Source organism: Aquarana catesbeiana, linkage group LG02 (assembly GCF_042186555.1).
Source record: "Aquarana catesbeiana isolate 2022-GZ linkage group LG02, ASM4218655v1, whole genome shotgun sequence".
In the NCBI taxonomy this organism is placed as follows: Eukaryota; Metazoa; Chordata; class Amphibia; order Anura; family Ranidae; genus Aquarana; species Aquarana catesbeiana.
Genome location: NC_133325.1, coordinates 700801502 through 700825057, shown reverse-complemented (window position 1 = coordinate 700825057; position 23556 = coordinate 700801502). Strand labels below are relative to the sequence as shown.

At 40.5% G+C, this 23556-nt stretch overlaps 1 protein-coding gene across 1 annotated transcript in view; it reads right to left on the bottom strand.

Annotated features, from left to right (window-relative positions):
• Positions 1–23556, bottom strand: part of TRPV1 (transient receptor potential cation channel subfamily V member 1) — a 73368-nt gene that overhangs the window by 10351 nt on the left and 39461 nt on the right. The window contains exons 8-14 of the mRNA XM_073616910.1: positions 20009–20167; positions 19779–19862; positions 18160–18230; positions 15125–15290; positions 13268–13334; positions 5241–5551; positions 830–957 (exon numbers count right to left, since the gene is read on the bottom strand). Coding sequence (XP_073473011.1) covers positions 830–957; positions 5241–5551; positions 13268–13334; positions 15125–15290; positions 18160–18230; positions 19779–19862; positions 20009–20167 — 986 coding nt within the window. The remainder of the gene's footprint in view (positions 1–829; positions 958–5240; positions 5552–13267; positions 13335–15124; positions 15291–18159; positions 18231–19778; positions 19863–20008; positions 20168–23556) is intronic.

Genomic DNA, 23556 nt, shown 5'->3' with positions numbered 1-23556 from the left:
GCGGCCCTCCAGCTGTTGCAAAACTACAAGTCCTATGAGGCATTGCAAGGCTGACAGTTACAAGCATGACTCCCACAGGCAGAGGCATGATGGAACTTTGCAACAGCAGGAGGGCCACCAGTTTGAAACCCCTGCTTTAAATGTTGCATTCTATTGCTCTCATATTCCCTAAATATAGCATTTTATAAATACATTTTTTAAGCTTTTCTTAAACTCTGGCGAGTGTGCCTGTCAATGTAGCTGGTGCAGGTAGCGAGTGTTAACTCTTTCAAGGCCGACAAAGCCTCGAGCTGGCTATAGACAGATCAAATACTGTATCAGCTAGTTCAGCAGGGACTGGCCAAATTTTGATCTGTGCGTGGCCATCCCTTTTCAACAGAAGTCGATTGTTAGATCGACTTCTGTCAAAAGGAAAAGCTGGAAAACTTTTGTCAATCAGCGACTGCAGCTAATCGGCTTTCTTCCCTCTGCCAAACTGTAATTTTATATTGCAGAACCATGCCTTAACTACGAGCCATGCGCTTGGCTTGCAGTTGCTGTGCAGCCCCATTAATCTCAGTGGGCGAGTTTGGCAGGCGGTGCCACCTGTCAAACTTGCCTCTCTACATCATTGAAGACTGTCCACTGCCAAAGAAGAACAAAAGAGAATGAGCAACACCTGATTGCCACCTTGTTTGCCAGCTTCCAGGTGCATTATTTTGTTGAAGCAGATTCTGCACTGCAACAGCATTATGTCAAATGCTGCAATACTTTTGTGGGAAGGTGAGTATTCTATTTTTAAAATCCATGGTTTCAGTTAATGACAGATGTTATATAAAACTAAATTTACCTGAAACACCATCTGTAATCCTCTTTGCCATCAGGCGTTACTCCCACCAGGACAGATTTTCCAGATCTGAATCTGTTTGTGAAGTAGGTCAACATACTTTTTTCAATGTCCAATATAGTGATCGCCCTCTGTAGAAAAAAAGAATACATATTAGACTAAGTATAAATATATTTGCTTAATAAAATACTGAAGACCTGCTCAGTGTGTAATGACAATTTTAACGAGGACTCGTCTTACCTTGTCTAAATACATGCTTTTATTTTCAAAGAAAGGTTTATAGACTTGTGGTCAAATTCCCCACATCTAGACAATCCTGGGCTACCTTGCCCATTGAGTACCTAATAATTAACACTGAACTGCAGACAAACAGCTACATACAGAATTGAACTGCAAATATATGAACTGGTAATGTTCCAAATAATTTGTATCGCCAGTCATAGACGGACCAAATTTCTTTCCTGCAACCACTTGATTTCTCCATCAACATAGACAGTGTTGACAGGGGAATCCCTCCTGTGGAGCCATTGTGTTATCCCAGTGGGGGAAGCTGTCCACTGCAGGAAAACACAGTGAATACTGCTAGCGGCTATAATAGCTGCTAGCAAAAATCCTATGTAAAATCCAGCAGGCTGGTTGTACCCAAGTTGACTATTGTCTAATGCAGTTAAACAATACAGCATGATCACCAACAACATGACCCCCCCCCCCCCACCTAACTTGTGTTAAGTCAGTGATGGAGAAGACACATACAGTACTAATGATGTTATCAATGTGCACTCTTCTATTGTTATATGCTGTCAGTCAATACTTTGAACTTGATTACAATAGATTTCTAACAGAGTGTTTCACATTTTCTCCCAGTTTCCATACCTGGGACTCTACTGAATTGACCCAGGAATGCCACAATTTTGCTCCTGTTGGTGGGTCATTACTGGAGTCGATTAATATTAGAAATTCCTATTCCAGAGATGTAAACAAAATGCATCAAGTGCAATGTCATTTTGTGAGCCACCCTGCATTCACCAGTTGCCAGGAGTGGAAGGGGGTGGGAGAGAAGGAATAGCTGTGTGGGTGCAAAGTGAACAGAGATGAGCGAGCTACCCCCAGGGTGGAAGCATAAAAACTGCTGTTGCCTTTAGGCCTTTCGGCTGGCAGGAACAGGGAAGATACCAACAATACCACCAAAGTGGTAAGTTATTGACTGTGTATGTGTTTGTATGAGTATGTATGAGTATGTATGTACAGTATGTATGTATGTGGCTGTATAAATGTGTATATATACTATATACATTACCCATATTACCCACCACTGCACTATGTACTATGTATTACCTGACCTAAACCCCTGCACTCTATACATGGGGTCAAGTTTTAAGCCCCTCCCACTCTTAGTGCAATATTGACACTCCCACAGTTTGTCCCCACCCTGTTCCCATACTTTGCCCCCTACTCCACCCCCATCGGAGGACTGAAGATTTCTACTATTTTGTATTCTTTTTTGTATTTTTTTTTTGTAGGTAAACTTAGGCTTTAACAAAATAAAGCAAACAGTTGACTGGTCAAAATGACTTTTCCTTTCACTAATAATAATATAATGTATAATTGTCACCAATGTTTAGTTAGATATGCCAACAGGAACAAGTACAGATAAAAAGTGATTATTCGCTTGTGAAAAGGGTAGAGAATGCTGAATTCCAGAGAAAATTAAAACCCACCTTTGCGTGGGGCTTCTCCCACTTTGCAAGGGTTAGATGCTCATTTTTCTCTAGGTAAATACTAAAAGGAAGTTTTACTCATCTTATCTCTCGCTCCCCTGACAGCTGGCATTTTCTTGTTACCTCTGTGGCAGGGTGACCTTGTGTCACTATTTAATGTGGTGGTTTACGCTAGGGTTTATAAGAAGCAAATACAATAATGGCACACATGTGTACTGGCTTCATATGAGAGCCAGAATAAGAGCTCAGAGCCCCATCCTCTTGATAAGGTCAGCGTGTGACGAGAGCTGTGAGAGGTGCTGGTGTGCACCATGGTGTCAAGGTCAGGACAGGCCAAGGTCCGAGCCTGAGAGAGTCCATGAGGGACAGAGCAGCTAAGAAGCTGTAGAGAGAGTCCATTAGAGACGGGGCAGTTAGGAAGCTGTAAGGAAGATGCAGAGCTGGGGTGCAGCATCTGTAAATAAACACTGGGTTGTGTTTTATGGTCAGAAGGACTCTGAAGAGGTACTTGGAGCAGTGTCAGCCCTTCCTTCTCTGCGCTGGCCCGCTCAGCTGTCGGCTAATTGCCAGCTCCCATCTCTCTCCGCAGTTACTCAGCTGTTGTTCATATCCTGCTTGTCAGTCCTGCCTACTTAAGCTGTCCAGTCCAGAGGGTCTCTGCCTTTGCCTTGGTCAACATCACAAGAAACATCTCCTGCGTTCCTGTTTAAATACTGGCTTTGCTGACATCCCTTCTGGCTCCAGATCATGCTTGCTGTTCCACTACTCTGATCCCTGACTTCTGGCTTGGCTGACTATCTGTTCCGGTTACTGAACTCTGGCTATGTTTTGACTACGTTTGTTCTTTTTACTTTTATTATTAAACAAGTGTGATTTAACTCTACTTCTGTCTTTGTCTGAATTCATGGTTTCTGACAAGCAGTAAAGCTGCCACACGAAAGCCAGGAGGCTAAATGTTTTGTTTGATTCATAGTGATGGTGAGAACCCCCTGTGCGGGAAGACATGCCTGTATGAATTTTGACTTTCTTTTAAATAAAAGTGGGCAGGAAAGCCTTGAAAACTATATCTGGCGTGGAGTAAACTCACTGTTTTGTCACTACCATTGAGCTAAGAAACCCAGAAGCATCACACCTCTGACACCCTGGGTTATATGCGGCCATCTGCATCCTCACTTACAAAGGAGGACTGCTGGTCCTACATTGCATGTTATGACATCAGAGTTTAACCGATGAATGGAGTGCTGAAGAGAAGTAACTGGCTACACAGAAAGGAGGAGTCTTCGTGAGTGAGAGATAAGGTACCTTAAACAAAAATTATAATTTACCCTTGCACTGAGGGGGGGGAGCCCCACTGCAAGGCTAGTTTTTACATTTTCCCTAGAGTTCAGCTTTGAACAGAGAGCATGTGCAGTGATTCGAAGAAAAACAAAGCAAGAAGGTTCAATACCTTCTGAATAACAAACCCAGAATACAGATAAAGAGTTCTGACTTAACTTTGACTTAATTGGATATACTGAAAGTATTACAGACAGAGACAGGCAACTAGCATTTTCAGAATGAGGTCTGCAATGGCAGCTTGTAGAGTATATTTCTCTTATTACAGGTTTCCTTTAAGTAAGACCTCCTTTTCATAAAACAAAAGAAAGCACTACAATCTAACCATTAAAAAGTTGCACATAAGTAGTATAAAATGGAATGTTACTCTATAAAACGCATCATAGCCTGGTGGAGCACATGGCCACCACGGTTGCACTCTTAGGCCTGCTACTTTATTACGCCAGTAAATGTATTACACTACATTGGAAAAAAGAAATTTTGCAATTTGTGGGCTCATTGGCTGTTTAATCCATCCACAGCAGTGGATATGACCCCCCACGTTCCCCTACTTCCAACCATAAGACTCAGACCCAACGCTCTTATATACCTACGCACCCAACCCTCTGAATTCCTTAAAGTGGAGTTCCACCCACTTTTACAACTCTTCAGCATCCCTCACTAAACCATGCACTGTAAACGAATTGGATATTTTTTTCTTTTTTTTCTCAGCACTTACTATATATCTGCTGTATTCATTTTTCACTTCCTCCTCCCTGGCCGCGGCCCATCGCATCATTTCCTGTTTGCAATGCCTTCTGGGAAGGGGCGGCAACTTCTTCTGACACTGCTGTTGCTATGGAAACCTGACCTGAAACCTATTACACTGCTTGTGCTGCACTGAGCATGTGCGAGATCTGCAAGGATGAGATCCAGGAAGAAATACAGTCTGGCTTCAGATGCCCACACTTAAGATGGCCATGGCCTGCTGTAAGTTTATAAAATAACAAACTACTGCTATAAACTAACAAAATAGACCTTAGTTTACAGACTAACTTTACTAGATTACATTAAGCTTGTGTATTATAATGGTATTTTTATTTAAAAAGAATAATTTCGTCCGGAACACCACTTTAATTATAAAAAGGCAGCTCAGAGCTTGTCCTGGAAGGAAGCGGGCTGTTACATAAGCCAATTGTTCACCATTGTAAATGTCAACCCTCACTTTGTTATTCATACAAGTGTGCTCCCCTGCACAGGTAGCTTCACTTGGAGTTTTAAGTTGTTTTTTTCAAATAGAAAAAAATAGAAAAACAGATTTATAAAAAGCATCACAGATAATTAATGCTATTTTGCTGGAAATTATTGAAAAGCTTCAGTACTTGCAGTTTCCAGATGCTTTTACTCTCCTGAGCAATCTTGTTCACTGTTTCCCCCATCAGAGCTATGAGCATGTTCAGCAGGAGGATGTAGGTTAGAATGACGTATGTAATCAGTAGGAAGACAAATATGGTCTTGTACTTGTAGTTCTCAGTAAACTCCAGGTCTCCCATTCCGATGGCAAATTTAAACAGCTCTTGGCAGGTGTAGTACAAGCTGTTGTAAGAGCCCGGATCTGCTTTACAACAGCGTTTTGTGTATGAACTGGTTTCATTCCTAGTGCTGTCACCATCTTCAATAAGAGTTACCAGTGCTGCAGGATAAACAAGGAAAAACTAAAGATCATTGTTATCGAAGACATGCTAAAAAAACAATTAAATATCTGAACCCCCAGGCTTTGTGTTTTGAGGATTTAGAAGACAAATAACACAATTGTTAGAAAGACACAGCATACTTTGTGCATCAGTGATATCATGACAGCGATTTTAGAAGGTTCTCCAAATCAAAACTAAAATAATCAGGGAAGTAAATTATCTCCCAAATTTGTTGTAAGCTTATTAAAGTCCAACTCACTTTTTTTTTTTTTTTTAAATATATAAATAAAATAACCAGCAATGCATGTAAAAATAAATTTTTTGTTATAAAAGAGGACATTTACACAAAACCTAACAGCAATAATACATTAAAATAAATAAATTAAGATGGCCCAGCTGTTGTGTATGACACATACTCCTGCGTGTTATAAACCATTAAAAATGTTATTTTATTGTATCCTTAAAAATGATATACACTGTGCTCGGCAAAGTGTCCACAATTTAAGTGACAGCTTTAAAGTGATACTAAACACACAATGTTTAATTTACATTGTCCCTTCTATTTCTGTATGTAGATTGTAGCACTGTAATTATTTTAATAAAAAAAACAAAACATCTAAGTACCTTTTTCCTAATCGAGATACAGCTGTTAAAAAAAAAAACAGTCTTTGGAATACAGAGTAAATATAATTAAATAAATATCAATAAACTGTTTAAAATCTTCATAGAAATATATATTTGAAATCAAATTTTTATTATTTTGTGTGAATAAGATGGTGTGGGACAATTCCTGCCAGTCACAGGCTGTGTCACGCCCCTCCAGTCTGTGTCTTAGAATAAGATGGAGGTGAAGCCACCATCAATCTACATGTAATATCCTGCCCCCCATTGTGTTGAGCTGGGCATGCAGGAAGAGGAAGGGAATGGGCTGTCATTTACCACTATGTATACGCGCACATGTATGACTATAGTCACATGGGCTTCTTAGATGTGATAGGGAGGATATGCCCAGCATAGAAACTCACTGAAAACTGAGCATGTGCAGAGTTACCACCACAGCTGTAAAATCCTTAGCTTAATTGGGGACATGAAAAGAAGGTGGAGATAGAGAGCAGGGTCAAGCAGTTTTTTTTCAGCATACAAAAATTGAATCTGTATGAACAGCATGTAATATAGCATTTTTTTATGATGTGGGCTTAGTGACACTTTAAAGGCGAAGTCCTGTGATTAAAAGAATCATATCTATATATGCTTCCTGGGAATGTCTGGTGAATAAGAAAATGCAAAGGAGCGGGACTTCTGGTCTGATGTCACATCCACCAATTGGAGCACATGCTGACTCAAGGAAGAGAGCAGAGCAGCGGCGCAGTTACAGTATAACGTATTTGGCTGGCTGGTTTGCTCAGTGCTGATTTAAATCACAATAAATGTAAGTGCATTTTAAAGAACATATGTTTTAACTGCTTGCCGACCGCGCTATAGCCGAATGACGGCTGCAGCGCGGTCGGATAACCCTGGGAGGGCGTACATTGGCGTCCCAGCCTTATATAGAGTTGCAAGTGAAAGGAGAATGAAAAGGGTGACAAGAAACTGAGAAAAAAAAATTGAAAAACAGGGGAAAAAAAGGAGATATCTGAACCAAGAAAAAACAAAACAAAAAATATATATAAAAACAAGAAAAAACTCACCCAATACTTTGGGTGAGTTTTTTCTTGTATTTTTTTTTAATATATTTTTTTGTGTTTTCCTGGTTCAGATATCTCCTTTTTATTGGTGACCCTGTTTTTCACATTTTTTTTTCTCAGTTTCTTGTCACACTTTTCATTCTCTCTTCACTTGCAACTCTATACTCACAATTTTTAGTGACACTTTTACTTAATCCTTGCAACTTTTACATTCATTCAAATACTATCCACTTTTAAACACAGACTTTTAATATCTTTTTGCACAATTCTGTCATCATTTTTCCTGGAACTTACTGGGTTCACTATTAATTATTATCATTCACATAATACTACTATAATAAACTATACACATATTTAATATTCTGTTCCCAGATATGTTTGTTTCAACAAATACACTACATCCTTGTTTGTGGAGACACTCCGTCACATTTTGTACGTCCCCACTCTGCCCAGTGTCGCATCCATATATATGCCGCCTCAGCTCCCGTGGAGAGACCATGCTCCTGGCCCACCTTGTGCCCACCACCGCGCACTGCACTCGCTGTCTGAGTGGGTGAGTGTGTTTGGTTAACCATCTATACACATTAAATGTTCATTCACCTTTGGACTCCTTTATATGGATAGTATGTTTCATTATATTTCTATATACATTCCATAGGAATTTTGGCCGCATCAGCTCCTAATGAGTGGAAAAACATCCACAAAATGGGTCGAGCTTTGATTTTATGCCACAGCTACATCTCATACGGAATCATACTTATTTTATTACTATTTGATTTACTCAACTATACTACTTTTTCCTATTTAGTGGATGCATATCTACCATGTGGGTACACTTTGTTGTTATCGGGCATGTTGTCGCTGACATTACTATGCTATACTATTCAATCTATTTACTACCAGAATCATGTGCTGCTGTACGTGTACTTTTTTACTATGCTTATGCCATGTATATGAAATGAATACTTTTTATTGTCTGTATATTTATTTTAATCAATAAGTATTCCATGGTGAAATTTAAACACTATCCAAGCGCTTCATTCAGAGTCCCAATTTTCCCTTTGTATGTACCAATTACCGGGATGGAGGCACTTAATTGTGCTTCATTTAAAGTCCCAACTCCCCCTTATTTTTATACAGTGATCAGTGCATTGTTTATAGCCCTGATCACTGTATTGGTGTCATTGGTCACCAAAAATTGTCACTTAGGGTCACGCAATGTCGCAGTCCTGCTAAAAGTCACAGATCGCCGCCATTACTAGTAAAAAAAAAAATCAAAAAATGTAAATCAATCCTCTATTTTGTAGACGTAATAACTTTTGTGCAAACCAATCAATATACGCTTATTGGGATTTTTTTTACCAAAAATATGTAGCAGCATACATATTGGCCTAAACTGATAAATAAATTTGTTTTTTTACATTTTTTTGAGGATATGTATTATAGCAAAAAGTAAAAAATGTTTTTTTTTTCAAAATTGTCGGCCTTCTTTTGTTTATAGAGCAAATAAAAAAACGCAGAGGTGAACAAATACCACCAAAAGAAAGCTCTATTTGTGGGGAAAAAAAAGGATATCAATTTTGTTTGAGTACAGTGTCGCACGACCGTGCAAATGTCAGTTAAAGCAACGCAGTGCCATATCGCAAAAAATGGCCTGTTCATTAAGGGGGTGGGGGGGATTCTTTTGGGGTTGAAGTGGTTAAAGTGATTCTTCCAAGATTTTTTTGTCCGTCATATCCGAGGATAACTCCAAATCCAGACACTATAAACAACTGCTACATACACTATGTAAAATTAATATTATGTAGATTATTGTTGTAATATTAAGGTGGTTGTAAACCCACTTTTTGGACTTCTACCTATAGGTAAGCCTAGAATAAGGCTTACCTATAGGTAGTATAAATATCTCCTAAACGTGCACTGTTTAGGAGATATTCACTTATAGTCCGCAGAAAATTCCAACGGCGCATGCGCGCGGAAGAAACTAAGTGCCGTTTCTTCCCTAGCCTGTGCCGCTAATCGCGGCTCCCGTGCGCATGCGCGGGAGTGACGTCACGCGGCTCCGGCGAATCAGAGCCGGAGTCCGCGGGCCGGAAGGAAGAGGGGTCAGCAGATGGACGCTGCCTACACAGGGGACATTGCTGGATTCTTTTGCAGATAAGTGGCACATAATGGGCTAGTATGTGATGCATACTAGCCCATTATGCTTTTCATTTGAAGGCTTTGCAGCGAGTAAAAGAGGAAGTAAAACCCATCAGGGTTTACTTCCTCTTTAAACAGAGGATGAAATAAATTCCAATGCTCCCAGATGATAACCACGTCATCTTTTTTAGCTCCCATGATAAATCAAATGTTTTGCAAATGGGTTTTTAAACCAGATGCATTGTTTTTCCCAAAACCAAAAAGTTTGCAAATCATGGTGCAAAATTAGCACCTTTTGCTGTGCCAGTTTTTTGTATGTAATAAGTGCAAACCAATTTTAGTTGGAAATTAATAGTGGGAGCGATATTATTGTTAGTGGAAAGAAAATAAACTGATGCTTTGAGTCTTATCCTATGAGGTTTGGATGTACAGTATAACTTGAACTGACATCCAATGATAACCAAATATAACTTGGTTTTAAATAGCAATGTTGCAATGTATCTAAAAGATAGGAGGAGTCTTTAAAGCGGTATTAAACTCTATAATATTTTTTTGTAATTGGGGCCCCTTCAGGTTTATGCCATATTGTGCTAGTAAACAGAAAAGAAAGAGGGCGCACCAACCTAGTGCATTACCACTGATAAACTTTAATGCAGCATAAAAACAGTAAAAATTATACTCACAAACGAGCTAATAAAGATAGCTTTCGAAAGGGCGCAAAAGCGCTGTTTCTGTGGATCGACACCCCAGGACCTGTTGCCGAGAGGATCAGACCAGCGCAAATGGCTGATGGCTTATGCGTATCGCGCATGCGTATCGTATCGGGGGAGCACCCCTTTCTTCAGAGCCTAAGCGGGCAATGGTTTATTAGCTGGTTTGTGAGTATAATTTTTACTGTTTTTATGCTGCATTAAAGTTTATCAGTGGTAATGCACTAGGTTGGTGCGCCCTCTTTCTTTTCTGTTTTTTTAGCTTGAATACCCATTGTTAAAATGAGGGCTGCAAGACGCTAGGCATTACTTCTATAGGTGGCTGCACCACATATCCAGTTCATGGACACCTGAGCGCAGGAGAGGTCTTTTTTTCTTATATTGTGCTAGTATGAACCTCATTTTAGCATATTATGACAGACTTTACCTGTCAAACGGAGCCCTCCTGCGATTCCTTCTCGGTTTGCACTTTAATGGCCCGGCTGCAATGATGCACAGGAATCACCATCGTGGCACGGCGCTCCACAATCACAACACACTCAATGTGCCATTAATGTAGAGAATGCTGCACATGCCCCCATGTATTTGCTTGAGCCGATGTGAATATTTACTAAATGGTGCAAGTTTAAGCCATTTACAAGGTACCTAGGTATGACTTATTATAAGCTTACCTGTAAGGCAACCTTTAAAATAAGAGTTTAGTACCAGTCTACATTATAGTGGTAATAAAGTCACACCAGGTTGCAAAAAGAAGTCAATATACTGTACTGAGATATTCTGTTGATGAGGCCATTCATATTGGCAATGAGTGGGATTTTTATGGACCATGGGAATGTCATTAAAATAGGGGCTACTGTAGTGATCAATAAAAACACTCTGTTTTATATACAATCCCTGTATGATGGTCTCTTTTAATCAGATTAGCTAATATAGGTTTGGCGATAGGGAAGGGATCTTTCCCTAATACATCAAATGTGAAGGTGAAGAGCAGCCTGTGGGCTTCTACAAGGTATTCCTTCCTGTCCTGGATGACCATATGGCCATCTTTATCTGCTATGTGAATAACCCATGGCTTGTTATTCAGCTTTGGTTAAATTATGAATCAAATTATTTTATGATCACTACCCCTTACAAGATACAGCCGTTCATTATTTGTACTACTCAGTATGTAATATGGTTAGGTCTACAATACCCATGTGATCCCTATTATGTTGGACATACTATTAGGACTATGCATGCCAGATTTGGTGAACACAGGAGGAGCTTTATCAAAGAAGGAAGCTCTGACCACACTTTACCCCAATATTTTTTATCACTCCATATTAAGTATATAAGAGGCCTCCCCTTATATGGGATTGAGGCGATGCCCATGCACTTAACTAAGTCAGAACATTGTTCTATACTTTGACAAAGAAGAAAATCCTGAATTTTTGTTCTTAATAATATGGCCACCAATGGTGTAAATGAGAAATAGAGATCAGCATATTTCTGTAGCAATCCAACTGTATTTTTACATTGTATATGGGATTGCAGCCAGTCTGCTGACATCTACAGGCTGCTACTAATAGTGTTACTATTGGAGCCAGAATCATTATCCCCTTATACAGGAGTCATATTATTCCTCATTAAACTCTTTTTGCCCCAGAATTGATCAATTAAATACTTGTATATGATGTCAAAATAATTATATTTGGATAAGTATATATGTGTATTGTATAGCTACAGTATATATACTATATATCTATATACATGTTTATATATATACACATTTTTACTCATTTTTGTTATGCATATAATTCAGAGAGCATAAAATAGCTTTGATGAAAATAAGCTGTTTTTTCATACCACAATACTAAGATTGTTTCTTTGATGGTGGTTTGTGCATATTCTATTAACAAGAAAATCGCCATAGTGTAGTTCTATTTTTTAATATTATTATATATTATTTATCTATAAATGTATATAAACTTTGGAGCATTGCAAGTGTTCTGCCAGTATTATGGTTTTGCACCTGGATGCAATGGGTAACGGATAAAGGGCATATGTTTTTGGCATATAAACCGGTAAAGGTGCACAGACTAACAGGCTTGAGAAAGGGGGACTCACCCCCAAAGCTAATTGCTGTGGTTACAGCAGTAAACACTTTGTGGTCTCTGAGAGGAAGTGGATGGTTAGTGGGTACATGAAATAGCTGGGCTCCAGTCACTGTCGTAGAGTTTTTGACAGATGCCAGTGTGCACCATCTTGCCCGGTCTGACAGCAGTCCGAAGGTGGAGGACTGTTCTAACATCTCAAAACACCGTTGGTCATGGTGATAGGTAATTCTCCCTCTGGTGTGACTGTTTACAAAGTGCCCCATCTGTTGGACACATGTGAGTGCAAATGCATATTTATTTTTTACTATCACTGTCCTAAATCAATGCTCTTTCCTGTCTCCTTTTGTTTTCAAGCTTTGTCATATTTATGTATTGAAAATATAAATGTAGCTCTTTCACATAATGGACAAAGTCCTTCCCAGTCCCAATGAAGAAGTTCAGAGTTGAAAAACGCACCTCGAACAGTGCACTTTAACACAAAGGGTGGTTTGACACCCTATGGTGGCGTGCACTTTTGGTGGAGTGTCAAGGAAGGATATCAGGAGGCTGTTCTGAATATTCTGATCGGGGTTGATGCTTAATTGAGCACTGTTGACCACTTATATCCGGGTGGTCCACAACAGAGGGTAAGAGGCTTGGTGTGCTGTGATACTGGTGGAGGATATCTTTAACCACCCTTTGTGTTAAAGTGCACTGTTTGAGGTGCGTTTTTCAACTCTGAACTTCCATATTGGGACTGTGAAGGACTTTGTCTATTATGTGAAAGTGCTGCATCTATATTTCCATTTAAATGATTTGTTACCAGCAAATTGCGCTTGCTGCATTTGCACATCATTTTATTATTCTGAGCGCAGGTGGATGATTTATATATTTATGTATTGACCTGGAATACTTCAAGTGAGTCTGGTGTTATGGATTCTAAGCATAAGAAAGTTCTCAGGGTGTAATTACTGGAATTCCTAGCGCAGATTTGTTACATTTTTGTTTTACTTTACGGATTGAAGTGCAACACAGAAAATGACAAAACCTATGAGAAGGACGGGAAAAAAGATCACACTTTTAGAAAGCATACCATCCATTACCTGCAGCAAATCCAATAAGGAACAGAATGTAGACAAACATGAAGCGAAGCATATCTCTTACGATCATCTGCAAGGCAGAGAATAACATTTATTTATTACAACTTCTTTCTAATATTAAAATAGCTTTACGTGACCCTAAGTTTGTACTCTTGGGCAGAGGTACACAACCATTTAGCTGAAGGCCCAGATTAAGTTTATGTTGTTTTTATTTGCACATGCATATCTTCTTATTTAAGAAAAAAACTAATCTTGTTTTAAATTTTACTGTGAAAAGCCATTTTGTTAATAATTCTGATATCTGATATTAATTGTGACTTAGAATAGATTTTAGTAAATAATTTTGTGGTGAGGCTGGCTTGGTTTCTTAGAATGCATAGATTGCAGAAAAAGGCTTCTTTGTGCTCATATAGACGGAACTACAACATAGCAGCTAAAGTCTGTTCTACAGGAAAGTAGTCTCCATCGGTCTTCTGTAACCTGCAAGTAATCTTTTATTTGTATCTAAACCCAAGAATATATGCATCTAACTAGCCCTTAGATGTGGTGGTATTCTGCATTCATTTTCTGCAAATATAGAAAAATATCTTTTGATCCTGATAGATATTCAATATGCTTGTAACTTCCTGTGCACTGAAATCTCAGACAATTATTGTATTAGCTTTCCCTACTATCCAGTTATCTTCTGTGACCTAAAGCGGTGGTTCCTAACCTCAGTCCTCAAGTATCCCCAACAGGCCATGTTTTCAGGTTTTCCTTTATCTTGCACAGGTGCTTTAAATCAGAGTCAAAGGCTTGGTATTTTGGACAGCTATTTTATCTAAGAGAAATTCCCAAAACATGGCCTGTTGTGGGTACTTGAGGACCGAGGTTGAGAACCACTGACCTGAAGAACACCTTCCCCTATGTCAGTGATGGCGAACCTTGGCACCCCAGATGTTTTAGAACTACATTTCCCATGATGCTCAACTACACTGCAGAGTGCATGAGCATCATGGGAAATGTAGTTCCAAAACATCTGGGGTGCCAAAGTTCGCCATCACTGCCCTATGTTATGAAGATGAGGAAAGGAGTAGATTTTCAAGTAGCCAAGAATGATATTCCTACTCCTCCATAGATGCAATAAAATTGGGGACTATTGACATCGTAGAACAGACGTGTGTTACTAGCAGGATCACTAGGTGAAAAAAAGAGGGGAAAGCCTGGAACAAAAAAAAAACAATACAGCCATCACCCCATAAGACTGGTATGCTGCAAAATATTAACTTTTTTTCTTGGTTTTAGACACCCTTTAACAGTAGAGCATCATACAGGGGCCTCTAACATAAGTCTCTTCTAAATGAATGTTTTTATCTAAACAGTCTATTATACAAAGCAGCGGTCTGATGTAACATAGCAGCTCTTTCTTGTTAAATGATAGTATAAACAGGGTACAATGTCACATGGGTCATGTGTATGAATCCAATCAGAGTTAACAAAAAATGCGACAAATCTCTATCATGGCTCACATTCTCCATCAAGGCAGGAGAACTGACTTGTGTATAATTGAATTTAACTTACAATTCCTAAATATCTTATACTTTACAACTAAACAGATTTTAAACAGTTTACTAAATGTGTTAATTTATAAATATGGAAAACGAATAATAAAATGTGCAAACTGACATAAAGTGGTTTCTGTGGTCTCCTATACAGAGACATGCCATCTTCTATTTATACTGACAGTGACTGTTGGAATATCAGAGGATATTTTTATAACTACAATAATATTAACACCAGTATAGCCAAACCAAAGAAAGTTATGTTATCACACACATCAAATTTGGAAAAATTGATTTTACTGAACAAGGATTCACTGACCTTTTCAATCATCACAGCATAGATCCCCATTTGTTGGAAGCCTCTGGTATAGTAGAGCATATTGACCCAGCTCATGGCTAAACAAATCACCATGAAAGCCACATATTCATGCCGTCCAAGAAAGTACAGGAATGCAGAGATCAGCAGAAACACAGCCTGAATAAAACTGGAAATAACAAAAAGATATATTACATGACCCATTCTCCACTGCAACATAAGTAGCTTTCATTAAAGCCCAACTGTGGGCATGCTCTCTACTGAGCACCCCAGTGTACTTTCAGCAGTCTCTTATGAGTCCCGGGGGATGTAGTGCCTTGATGCCCTGGGCCGGACCTCAGTCAACCAGGAAGATGAGCATCGCTGGACTGGTGAGAGGGTGAGTCTGAAGGGACAATGCCAAAGCTGCAGTGAGCATTGCAGCTAGAACTACTTTATTAGTTTTACAAGGGGCTGGACTTTCCTTTTTATTTAAACTAGGGGTCATATGTAAAGTACATGTAAACCCTAAATGAATGACATTAAGCGTTTTTATTTTTTTTTAACAAAGTGTATTATATGCTTCTTTGCAGCCACTTCCTATCATGCATGAACTCTAGTCATGGTGGCATGGTATTTCTCAGGGCAGGTTTTTTATGTGAGAACAGTGGACCATGCCTTTTCAAAATGTGTTGAAACAGTGACTTGTAATCTCCATCAGAAGCATATGTGACCAAATAATAACTTAGGAGTACAATTAGGGGACAGAAACAGAGCGTTGTCACCAAGTACATTCCAGAACAAGTACTTTTTTATGGCAGAATCACAGCTAATATTTTAATAAAAACATTGAAAATTACTTTCAAAGTTACAATTATTAATGCGATGTGCTGGGTGTCCAATGTGCCCCTGTGCCTTTAAGGAGGATTGGGCTACCTCCAGGCCCACCTGCCCCTTATCAATCTATTAGAATGCATGTGCTCCCACTGTGGAGACTCTCATAAATTTAGAAGGGTTAGGACTGCAATCAATACACAGGGTACTGTGAAGGGGCCTTGCAGCTTACTTATGCGTTTGCAAATGTGTGCTAACTAAACCCCTGTTTTTAACGCATACTGTTGGGCAGGTTAATTCGGTTGGTAAGCAGACTGGTTGGTGAGCCCTCATCCTTTTTTCAAAGCTACCCTGCATCCAGCCTGTGTTCCATTGACCCAACCTAACCTCAATAATATGTCACCTGCTATCCAGCCCGGCGTTACTGGTTCTCTGTCCAGATACCCATTTTGGAAGTGAGAGCTGCATTCCTCAGTTCAGCCTCAGAAATAGAGGTTTTCTTAGAAAGGGTAGAGTTCTATCTGAGCCTTGCCCACCTATTAGGTACCTCTGCAATCCCAGGTGCATTATGGGACCCTTGCTGGGTGACCAATGGCTTGGGTAGACCTGAGTTACTGTTAGACTGTGGAGCAGTTTCTGGCAACCCAGATGTGGAAGGTCCAGTTGCGATGGGACTCGCCGGCATCAAGGTAACTGTATGGACCAGGGATTCTGGTGTTAAGCCTTCAGCTGGCCTTTGGAGTCCCAGCGTTGGGATATGTGCTGCATTAGGGGCGTGTAAGTTTAAGATGTTGCACCTCTTCAGGAATCTGGCCAGTGGGGAAACCAGACAGCTTTCAGGTTCTGGCGACGGGGTAACCATTTAGCTTCCAGACCCTGGCGGTGGGGCGCATGACCAGTTACCAGACTTGGGTGGCATGCCACATGGACTTTTGGGTTCAAGGCAGAATGGAGCATCTCAAGGGGAGGGGGGACTGTCAGGACTTGTGTCATTACCTGTTGTGCCCAAAGTCAAAGGGCGCAGTTCCAGTGGCCTGTGGGTGTCTCCTATCAGCTAGGCTGTCTGAGTAATTAGGCTGCACCTGACATGGGCTGCTGGAAAGTATATAATCCCGCCCTTGACTGAAGTTCAGTGCTTCAGTGTTCTTCCTGTGAGCCTTTTCCCTGCCTGATCTTGATCCTTGTACCTGATCCTGAGACCTGCTCCTGTGACCAGCTCCTGCACCCCTGTACCCTGCTCCCTGCTTCCAGCTTCCAGTACCTTGCTCCCTGCTACCCTTATTTCCTGTCTCTGTCCTGACCTTGCCCTGCTCAGGTGTGCTCCCTACATTTATACATAGCCAATTAGGTTGTTATTTGGGTTACTTCACTTTTTTGCTTCTGTGTCACTTTATATTGTTCATGGTTTACTGGTGTTGGAATTGTATTATATGTCCTAGTAGACTTCATTTAACTTTCTCTAGCCTGATTCCTGATTTCTTAAAGCGGAGTTCCACTCATTTTTCAGTTAATTAAAAGTCAGCAGCTACAAAAAGTGTAGCTGCTGACAGGAGCAGACTGATAACTCATGGGGCCCCCGGGCAATAGGAGATTATGGGGCCCCCAGGCAATCAGAGATTATGGGGTCACACAGTATACACACACACAGTATTCAATCACACAGTATACACATACATGTACACACAGTATACACAGACAGATGTAAAAAAAAACACAGATTTATACATACTGTCCCTGGTTTTACTGAGGCTGGCAACCCTGATGGGGCCCCCTAGAGGCCCAGGGCCCTCGGGCAGTGCCCGAGTGGCTCAATGGTCAGTCCGCCCCTGGCTGCTGACTTTTAATAAACACACACTCACCTGTCCCACGGTCCACCGATGCCGCCGCCCAAAGCCTCAGTTCTCTCCCCTGCCTCTCCTCTGCGCTGGCATCACTAGTTTGGGCACCCTGCTGTGACAGCTTGCGGCTTCACAGCCGTTTGCGCATTGCGCTGTCCTGAATGGCCGACCAATCTTCTGGGACCTGTGACATGTCCCAGAAGATTGCAAAGAGGGATGGGGAGAGGAGGAGTCGCCTAGGTGGCACGGGCGGAACTTTTGGGTGGAACTCCGCTTTAAGGTACAGCCCACTGATTTGGTCATCCGTGCTGGATACCTCTAAAAATGTAATTTATTTATTATTAGTTGAAAACAATAACTAAAAAATGGATAAAATGTATTACATACAACAGGACTTCACTGTGGCTGTCAGTCATTAGTGCCTTCATAGTTGGACGTCTCTGAAAAAAGTACTGGATCTGAATAAGCCAAAAACAAAAATGTTAATTTATAAGCTTTGCTTTTTTAAAACATTCTTAGATTTGAGAAAGCAAGATGATAATCCTAACTTTTAAAACTAAAGAGCAACTCCATTGTTCAAAATTGCAACTTGAAGTGACTTGAATCACCCACAGGCTTCAAGGTCATAGGTCTAAAGGTGAAACTCTCAAAGCTAAATTTCACAACTTTATATTTTCTGAACACTCTAAAGATACCATCCATGAAGTATAATACCGTCATTTTACTTTGTAAAAATACCTCATCAAAGTTTATAAGACACAAGGTAATTTTTTAAAAATAATAAACATGTCATATTATCTGCTCTGGTCAATGGTTTTGCACAGAGCAGCCCTGTACCTCCTCTTCTGGGGTCCCCCCTGGTGCTCCTGGCTCCTCCTCCCTTCTGAGTACCCCCACCCATAGCAAGCCGCTTGCTATGGGGGCGCTTGTGCGGGTTCAATCCTGAGCCAGGATGTGTGCGTCTATTGACACACACACAGTACGGCTTGGCCCCGCCCCACCCCCCCACACAGGATTTGATTGACAGTAGTATGAGCCAATAGCTCCCACTGTTGCACTGAGTCCTGCGAGGAGAGAGAGGGAGCAATGTTGCTGCTCTTGGGCACAGCATGGATCAGGATCGGATCATGGATCAGGATTGGATTTGGAGGGGGGGGATGGAGCTGATCACAGAAAGTGTTTTACCCTAATGCAGTGATTGCATGAAAGTAAAAAACACTTTCTGCCTTTACAATCACATTACAGTGATTATACATCTAAATCTAGTATATATCTAGTATATCTAGTATATAAAGATTAAAAGAAATTGTACTAAATGCATTTTTTTGCACTCAGAATATTTACCATTAAATAATGTAAATGCAATAAAAATGAACACACACACAGTGCTCTACTCACAACCTATAAGTCCCAATACTATTTCAATGTGATTCTAACAAAAAAATTAATATATGCAAATAATCCTAAATGCCAACATGCAAAATAATACAAAAGAAAAGATCTAATACCAACATAACTGCACTATAAAATTCAAACCTGGAATTCAGCTGTAAAATCAGCAGACCTGTTATAATCTAAATGCAGCATAACTACCAGTTATGTAGTGCAAAGGCCTAACTGATGGAATACAATTTTTTGGGATAGTTAGGTGGGTCCTAGGATTGTAGGACTTGTATGGAGAGCTTTACAGCAACAGATCTAGATGACAGATTTACTAATTTTCATGCAATAGGGAATTTTATGCAATAGGGATTATTTAAAAAGGCAAAGAGCAATGTGATAAGTGTAGTTACCCATCCAGTCAGTTATTATTTATCACTGATCTGAATGTAATAAACTGGTGATGGTGAAAGAGGAAATCTAATTGGTTACTATTGCCTATTACCATTGTTCCTCGCACAGTTTTATTAAAAAGATCCAGAGTGGGTAATCTATTGTTTAGGTTCAATATTGTACTTATAATAGCTTGTTTATGATTTGTAAATTATTTAGGTGTGATGACTTACCCCTCTAAAAAATAAATAGAATCCTCCCAAAACAGTGATCAGTTCACCTATGGTACGAAGTGTGCTATCTACTGGAAATGGGGGCTAAGGAACAAAAATAAAATAGCTTTTAGTATTAAAAAAATCACCAGTACTGATTAATATTATTATTATTATTATTATTATTATTATTAATAATAATAATAATAATAATAATAGTATAACAATTAATACATTTAAAATGGACTTACATTTCCCTGCACTGGTCTATAGTAGGCAGCGATGGTGAAGATGATGATGTATGCCACGTACATCAAGAAGTTACAGTAGAATACACGTTTGACAAAGCGATCCCACTTATCTTGTAAGAGTCTGTTGAGAGGCTCCACTAGAAGCATGTCATGTCGATTCTGAAGAAGATATAATAGATTATCATATTGTACACAATGATATCGTCCATGTGCCCAACTGTATAAGAAAGCACTGTACCCTGCCTTCCAGTTTCAGACATATTTCTATTTTTTTTTTTTTTTTTTTGCTGCCTTAAAGCTGCTACTGGGCAGCCAACCCCAAGCTTAGTCTGATGTACATACCACCTGGGACTCCCCAGATGTGGGAAAGCGCCAGGAGTTTTATGCTAGAGAACTTTTTAGTCTGTAAACATCCACATGCATGAAGCTTGAGGGTACAGCAGCAGAAACCTGACATAAACTTCTGCTTGGAGGGGCACTTTGTCACCCATTTCATTGAAGACAATACTCCATTAGAAGGGTGACATGATGTCTGGAGCAGGTTTTCCTTTCCTTAGGTCACCTGCATATATCTTTGGTCCAATGCGGTGCATTACTTCAAATACGTTAATACTGCACGAAAGGGTTCACTTTTTAAGTGTGTTCACCCCCTGCCCTTTGCAAAAACGCTGTGAAAAAAAACACCCGTGATGGGGGAAGTTAGATTAGTGTTTTTCAACCAAAGCCTTGGCCCGGTCTGAGTGTGACCCTGTGTAAACTGCGGTGCACAGAGAGGAGAGAGAGAGCGCACCCTGCACCTCCTCCCTGCTGCTGTGTGCACTATTGCCAGCAAAACAGAAAGCTTTGCCGGCCGCCCGCCCACGTCCTACCATCCGACGATGTCATCTGTTGCTGAGGACATGTTGGGTGGCACACAGCTTTCTGCTTTGCTGGCAATAGTACACATAGCAGCAGATGGGAGAGCTGGGAGGAGGTGCGGGATGTGCTCTCTATCTCCTCTCTGTGCACCAGAGTTTATACAGGGTCACACTCACATCTCAGTGTAGGATTAGGGGCAGGAATTTAGGGGGGTTGAGCTTGGAGGGGGGATTTGTGGGGTTGTGCTAGGACCTGGGGTTTGGGAGCAGTAGGTTTGTGCTAGGAGTGGGGATTTGGGAGCAGGGGTTTTGAGCTAGGAGGGGGGAATTGGAGGGGTTTATGCTTGGAGGGGGGGTTTGCGGGGTTTGTGCTAGGAGGGGGAATTAGGAGAGAATTAGGGGAGATCTGTGTGATTCGAGGACTCATGTTTATCCATGTATAAGGTTGACTGATGTTATGGTAGCCTCTGATGTGATGGGTGAACCTTTGATGCTATGGTGAGACCTCTGTAGTGATGGGGGGGGGACCTCTGGTGTGGTGGGAGGACCTCTTGTGTGGTGGGAGGGCCTCTAATGTAAAATGGAGCTTCTGATGTAATGGGAGGACCACTGATGTGGTTGGGGAACCTCTGATGTAATAAGGGAACCTCTGATGTGAAGGAAGGACCACTGATTTTAAAAGGGGGGGGGGGACTTCTGATGGGGATAGGGAGACCTCCAATGTGAGGTTAACTTCACAAAGAAGGTTGTGTGCATCATCCCAGGATCAGGTTTCCCATAGATAAGTAACATTTACGTATTTTACATTTTAGATTTTTCACTTTTAAATGACCCCACGGCTGAAAAAAGGTTGAAAAACACTGCCCTAGGTAAATCTTTTTTTTTTTTTAATTTCTTGATAGAGGGAGGGGTTTTATTTTTAGGTTTTTTTTTTTTTTTGTTGCCTGTGTTCTGATTGGAGAGATTTCCCCAACCTTTGTTCCGGTGGCCACGAAAGTGATAGACTTTGAAGAAGATTATCTACTGTAAAAGAGGTAGCTAGGAAAAAGCACCTTACTCTTGTATTGGGGAAGATTTCAGGTATGTTAAGGCAAAGCAGTAAACCTGATTTTTTTTTTGCCCTCCTTTTCAACATACTAATGCGTTTTTTAGATCAAACCTTTCTGTTTTAATAACATTCCTTATTTCAGACCAAGTGATATCATCACTCGGTCTTTGTGCTTCTCTATTAAATGCAGGCAGATCATGGCTGGTGGGTGGGAGGGGCTAGGATGGGTACTATATATAGCTTCCTGAAGACCTCACAGCACCCTGCCTCAGTACTACTCTCAAGAGCCCTCAGCCCTGATGCAAGCAGTGGGCTGGCTTTTGGGATAAGTTAGGCAAATATTGAAATGCCACATGGGCGAGTGTCAGTCTGGGGGAGTGGGATTACCTAGGGAGCCTGCATTTGCATGCAGACCACCAAAGGTAACACCCACATGTGACGCTGAGCCTCCGTGATTGGAAGAACTAAAATCCAATGAGTGAAAAGGGTGGACTGGGGAGGAAAGTGCTAAATGATGATGGACATTTTCCAGCCAGAAAATGAGGTGAGCTCTGTCTGACAGGTTGCAGCTTCTCCCCTTGAGAACGTCTCCTATGATGAAACACGTCAGGGCGGGGTTAGTGCTGACTTTATCACGCCGTCTGACCCCCTGGTGGTCTGTTTGTATACTGCTCTGTATTACTTTGCATAATGGGAGTACCTTTTCTATATAATAAATAAATGGTATATGCGGTTTAATGCTATATTGAGTTTCTATGATTTCTATCTTTTGCCGGTATTGTGATACATTCCTGCTGGAGAGGCCTGTGGGGAATGGGACAAATGGGAATCATTTGGTCTGTACAGGACAGTGCATTTGGCTGATCTCTAACGCCACACAGACCTCCTATAATTTGGGGTCTTGTGTTCCGGTAAGTGGCTGGTGTTTACTATGTGGTGCTGGTGGATTTTTATGCATTTCTTTATGACTTATGTGCACGATTTTCACATTTTGAATGGACTTACATGGTAGATTGTGATTTTACAAAGGCACAGTGCAATATTTTTTTGAATTATGCAGTTTCTAATGCACACTGTGAGAAGGTCACAGTGTGCTTCTCACAGTATGCAGTACAATCAGAGTAAAGAATTTCAGTACAGGAGAGGAGCCTGTACAACTGTGCAAGACTGAAGGGAAGGCTTTTATAAAGTTTGATCCATTTGTGGGTTAGCTATTAAGAAGTCCAAAAAGTTTAGATAAATCTATAGAAGTGGAAACCCCTTCAAGAAATACAATAATTCAAAGAGCAGAATCATGCAGCATCCAATTAAGAGATGACCAAACATGATTGGACAAATCAGATCCAACGCCATGTCAGTGGGCCCTATAGAAATCACCTGGTCTAGTATGGCTATAGTTCCAGATTTGTGTCCTTGCTCAGTAACTTTACTAATTCTTGTGACACCGATTACCAGTCATTCAACCTTTTACTTTCACAAGATAGTTTAAACACTCTTCACAGGGCACTTTTATTAATAATCTACTTGGTAATCACAGCAATGGTCCAGGGCACAGTTGTAAGTGTCATGGTTGCTTTAACCACTTATGGTCGGCCTTATAGGAGTTTTCATGCTACATGGCAGCACCTCTGCTCCGGATTACG